This window comes from Suricata suricatta, chromosome X, assembly GCF_006229205.1.
Source record: "Suricata suricatta isolate VVHF042 chromosome X, meerkat_22Aug2017_6uvM2_HiC, whole genome shotgun sequence".
In the NCBI taxonomy this organism is placed as follows: Eukaryota; Metazoa; Chordata; class Mammalia; order Carnivora; family Herpestidae; genus Suricata; species Suricata suricatta.
In genome coordinates this window covers 39,954,531-39,959,977 of record NC_043717.1, presented here as the reverse complement: position 1 = coordinate 39,959,977, position 5,447 = coordinate 39,954,531, and the positions used below count along the sequence as shown (strand labels likewise).

The following is a 5,447-nucleotide window of genomic DNA, read 5'->3' as shown; positions in this document are numbered from 1 at the left end:
ACTGATAAAACGCAGGGTCTGACGTTAAGGACTGTGAAGGGTTAGGATGGCAGGGACAGTGGGGGATAAAACATCGGGCTTTTCATGTATATGAGAGGACTGGGAGGTGAAGGAAGTTATCAGAGGACGGTAATGATGTCATCAGGGGCCTTCAGGAAGACGACTCAGATGGCAAGGGACATGTCGGAACCAATGGGGGAAATGAGGTCAAGGATAGCGAGGGTGATGTCACGGACGAAAAGGGGTATAAGAGCGAAAAGATCCGTGCGCGGCCAGCTAAGGCATCCGGACCCCAGGAGGCATCAATTACACAAAGCTCGCCTCCAAGTCCGGAAGCGTGTTGAGGATATTGGTCCGTTTGCTCTGCCGTACCTTCTTCCCACCCGTTTCCACGCCCCCTTACCACTTTTCTGGCCCCAGCCAATGAGCATTCACGCTTGTGCGCGCGGGGCGGGACGTTCCGTGACATAGGCACTACGAAGGCTTTATTAAGTGTGTTCCCGCGCGGCTCTCTTCCCAGTCTCTCTTCCCCTCGGCGGTAGCAGTCTCCTCCTCCTCTTGATTAACTTGCAGGTAAGCCGTGCATGTCTTGCGGGTTAGCCGCTCCTCTCCGCAGTGATGTGCGCAGCGCCGGCCAGGAGCGAGTGCTGGAGTCGGGAGAGAAACGACTTCTGACACGTAGGCTGGGACTTTTCTCGGTGGGCGGGCCCCGTGCTCATGGGCGAAATTTTGCTGTTGGTGGGAGGCTGGTGTGCCACATCCGAGTGCGAGGAATGCTGTGAGGGGTTCGCGACGTCTGTGGCGACGGGGACCGCGCGACAGCCAAGAGTTGGGGGAGGGGGGCTTGCCCCCACGTGGCCGCAGCCATCTTGTTCTGCGGGCGCAGAGGGACCACAAGGATGTTTTGAATCGGCGCAGCGGCACAAAATGACGGGCGTGGTAGTGGAGGGTGGTCTGGGCATGCGCGAAGGCGCCCGAAAATGGCCGCTTGGCTGACCCAGCGCCGCAGATTCCCGCCTTTTCGGCTTCTATTTTTGTTCTTAGTTGCCTCTTGTTTGCTGTGTCTGCTTCCTATTGCGCCTCCTTTTCTTTTTCCCGACGTTTTTTTTTTCGCTCAATTTCTTATTCTTTCCCACGTCCGCGGTTTCTCCCACTCTTTTTCATCTTTCCCGCTGTACTCCAGTTCGCTGCCATGTCTTCGGAGGAAGGGAAACTTTTCGTGGGAGGGCTCAGTTTCAACACCGATGAGCGGGCTCTGGCAGATCACTTCCGCAGCTTCGGTCCTATTTCTAAAGGTGAGACATGGGCCAGATGCATGGTGAGTGGGGTTTTCGTGAAAGTCTTGGGTGCCTTGCATTTTGAAAACCGTAAGGAGGAAAACAAGGACTCTAGGCTTTCACATACCCCTTTTCCTGTTTCTAGGCCTAAGATGTAGTTCATTGTCTACTCGACGGTCTTTTGTTGCTTCTGTTTCTTTTTACTCACATTCTCTCTCTTTTCCCCAGTGGTCGTTGTCAAGGACCGGGAGACTCAGCGATCCCGGGGTTTTGGTTTCATCACCTTCACCAACCCAGAGCATGCCTCACATGCCATGAGAGCCATGAATGGAGAGGTGAGGCCTCCTGCCTGCGTAGGGGCCCTGCCCCCATCTGCGACTTCCACCATTCTTTCTGTTTTTCCTTCTGTGTCTGCTGGGGGCAGCGCGGCCACCATACCCGCAGTGCCCACTCACAGGAGCGTGACTGCCTTCTGTTCTAGGGGGTGGAGGGCAGCGGCAGACAGAGCTGCCTGGGAGGCGACGACTGGTTCTTCATGAGGCCGAGAAGCCACCTGTGGATGGTTGACCTGCTCTGGGCTTAGGTAGTAGAGTCTGCAGACCTGTGGGCCTGGCCCGGAGAGGACCTCGTGAGTCTTCTGGGATGGACTCTGGAGTCTCAAACCAAGAGAGGTGTCTGTCTAGCCCTAATAGTGGGGCAGCTTATAGGAGTGGGGAGGAGAACTCGGCTTGAGTTCAGTCAAGATGTAAGTAGTAGCAGGGGGAACACGGTGGATTCAGGTCGTTTTGTGGGGTTCTGTAGCTCCTGATAAAGCCATGGTGGGTCAAAGGAGGTTGCTCTGGAACATGGCCCCAGAACCTGGTGCCCAGCAGGAGTTTCTGGGCTCTTGCCCACCTGCCCTACCCATTCCTCCCTTAACCATTGTCCTGTCTGACCACCAATCCATCCTCCTTGTGTCTCCTCACACCTAGTCTCTGGATGGTCGCCAGATCCATGTGGATCGCGCGGGCAAATCGGCCAGGGTGCCTAGAGGAGGTTACTTTGGGTCCTATGGACGTGATCACAGCTACTATAGAGGTAGGTGCAGTGGTAAGGGTGGGTATGGAAGGGAGCCACTTGTTAGTGATCTTTGTCTGGACAACTGGCTTTTAACTACTTCTTAATCTGCTATAGGTGGTGGGGACCGGGGCTATTGGAATAACAGATATGACAGTCGACCTGGATGGTATGGGTATGGATATGGATATGAATATGGAAGGAACAGAGACTACGGTGGAAGGTGGGTAGCCAAGGGATTGGGGTACTCTGGTGGCACTGCTTCCTTAAGAGCTCAGCTGCCTGAGAGTTCATAAATCCCTCCTTATGGTGTTAGTAGCATTTTTTAATACAAAATGTAATGAAGGTATAAATATGAAACTTAATATGTTACGAGTTCTGAATAATGCATTAATTGTAAGGTGGCATAGGTATCATATGGTAGATAATGATGTTTATCGTGTGTAAGTATACTGCATAATTATGTTACTTCTGTAGGATACTCCTGTGCTTGATTACATCGTGTTTTACACACCAAAGTGCATGTTAATAATACATACCTAAAAGGACAGGGTATGCAAACATGTATGGTTTTTAATATCGAGGTGTGTATGATACATTCCTGTTAACACTGACATCTGTTTTTTCCCAGGAGCCAGGGTGGTTACTGCCGCTACTCAGGAGGAAGTTACAGAGACCATTATGACAACTAAGATGAGGCACGTGCACCTAACGTAGGTGAGGCTTGTGTTGCCACTGAGCAGACCTCTGTCCAGCAGCCCTGCCATGTTCGTTCCACTCCCCTTCTGCCCACACATTCTTTGCTGTCCCACCTGACACCTTTCCTAGGCCTCCTTTGTTCTCAGGTGCCTATCAGGGCTAGTCTGATGCGGGGGGAGGTGCGTGTCTAAAAGCCTGTCTCCCCTGTAATCTACATTCGCTGGGCATGGAGGAGATGAAGCAGTATTGCTGTCGCCCAGCCTTCAGCAGTCCTTGTCAACCCTAGGAGGCGAGCACGTTTGCCTGTGCCTTCCCAACATGACAGTTCTCCCCCTTCGTACTGTTCTCAGGTACACAAGGAATAAAACTTCTGATCCAGGAACATCCTTTCAAATGGCTGTATTTTATAAAGAATTTTGGAGCTGCTCTGAGAAATCTGTTTTAGTATATCGACTTGTATTTTTGAATTAAGCTCCCAAGGTAGCTTGTTACAAATACCTTTTAAGAAGTTTCATATGTCTATTTTAAAGTTTTCTGCCATTTAAAGATCAGTCTTGGGACATTTGTAGAGTTTCTGGGTATTTTATCTTATTTACTAGTTTTTTATTTTGGGCTCTCAGGATTACTGGTTATGGCAAAAAATGTTTGCTTACTTTTTCTTTTTCTAAGTGATGTGCATTTAGGGACATTTTCAAAGCCTGTTGTATATAATATTTATCTTGGTTAGGAACCAATTTCTAAATGCAGCTGCAATAACATGGTTTGGGGGGGAGTTTTTTATTCAAGGTCACCACCCTGATACACAGAAGTTTCTTAGAACTTGTGTCTTTTTCTTTAATACTGGAACAAAAAATATCTGTTTCATTTAGCATTTAGGATGCCCTTCATGGAGCTGAATAAAAAGTTGAAATGTGAAAGCAAACTTACTGATCTTGTTCTTTCTTATTCAACCTAATTTTCAAACTAAAAATGGGAAGTCAAGAAGGAAGGCTTTGAGGAAGGAATTTATTTGGGGGGTAAGCAGTGGTTGCCAAAAGTCGCAGAGTTTGGTTAGGGTTCTATATACGTGAAGTGTGGGGGATTCCTGGGATGACCTCTTCCATTGTTTTGAATACTGTCAGCTTGGGAATCTGGCTGCTTGGGTTTGAATCTCCCTAGCTTTTCTGAGCATCAGGTGGGTGCTCTCACAGGATTCGTCCTGATAATTAAAGCATCAGATAAAGTGAAACCTGGGCATAAATGGCATTTCCAGTTAGTTTCTTTGAAATGGTGGGAGATAGAGGTGTGCTAAACAAACCTTGGCCTGGGAAACATGGAAGGATCCTGGTTGGAAAATGTTCCAAGAGCTCAGATTCCAGGATTCAAACCCCAGGCTCTCCTGCTCTCCAGCTATTTGACCTGTGTGCCTTAGCCTCCTGAGCATTTCACATTTTCTTTTATTTTGAAAGAGCATAAACAGGAGAAGAAGAGAATTCCAAGCAGTCTCTGCACTGTTAGTGCAAAGCCCAAAATGGGGCTCACAAACCGAGAGACACAGGAACCCCAGAGTTAAGTACATTTAATTGTCACGTACAGTCTGAGAACAGTTAGCAAAGCTCTCGTTCACAAGGATTCACAATGATGCTGTGACAGTTTTGTTTCATTAAGACTTTCTCGGGGCGCCTGGGTGGCTCAGTTGGTTAAGGCTCTGACTTCAGCTCAGGTCATGATCTCACTTCATGGGTTCGAGCCCCACGTCAGGCTCTGTGTTGACAGCTCAGAGCCTGGAGCCTGCTTCAGATTCTGTGTCTCCTCTCTCTGCCCCTCCCCCCTCATGATCTGTCTCTATAAAAATAAAGCATGAAAAAATAAAGACTTTCTCCATGTTATTAAGATTTATCTTGCAAGAGGAGGGGGTGGGCAGAGAGGGAGAGAGAATCCCAAGCAGGCTCTGCTCTCAGTGAAGAGGCTGACACCGGCCTCATTCCCACAAACCTGGAAATCATGACGTGAGCCCCCCGGGTTCCCCAGCGTGGTCTGGTATTGTACCTTAGCTTGTCTTCATTCCTCAGGCCTGGTTCTGGTGGCTGCATTGGAGTTCCTTGGTCTTTCTCTCTTTTTGGGATTTCTACTCTGTTGGGTCTGTGGCTTCCGCCTGGATGGTATAAAGTCAAGTACCACCAGATTATAGGTTCCAAAACACCATGAATGCTTTATTTCCCCATTCATGCAGTGTGTTAGTGAACTCCACGTGTTCCCTCAAAAGTCCTATGTTAAAATGCTCCCCTCCCCAATATAATGGTATCCAGAGATGAGGTCCTTGCAAGGTGATTAGAATTAAGGTCGAGAAGGGTGGTGCCCTCATGAGAAAAGCTTTCCCCTTCTGTTCTCAGCCATGTGAGGATACAGGAAGAGGGCCTTCACAGCTCAACTGTG

General features: G+C 48.9%; 1 protein-coding gene across 1 annotated transcript; it reads left to right on the top strand.

The window, feature by feature from the left end:
- Positions 1-464: 464 nt before the first annotated feature.
- RBM3 (RNA binding motif protein 3) lies at positions 465-3,958 on the top strand. The gene is made up of 7 exons (XM_029929896.1): positions 465-573; positions 1,184-1,295; positions 1,506-1,612; positions 2,249-2,354; positions 2,451-2,556; positions 2,965-3,050; positions 3,383-3,958. Exons 2-6 carry the CDS (start codon positions 1,193-1,195, stop codon positions 3,023-3,025), a joined length of 483 nt encoding a protein of 160 aa, XP_029785756.1. The 5' UTR covers positions 465-573; positions 1,184-1,192; the 3' UTR covers positions 3,026-3,050; positions 3,383-3,958.
- The last annotated feature ends 1,489 nt before the right edge of the window (positions 3,959-5,447 follow it).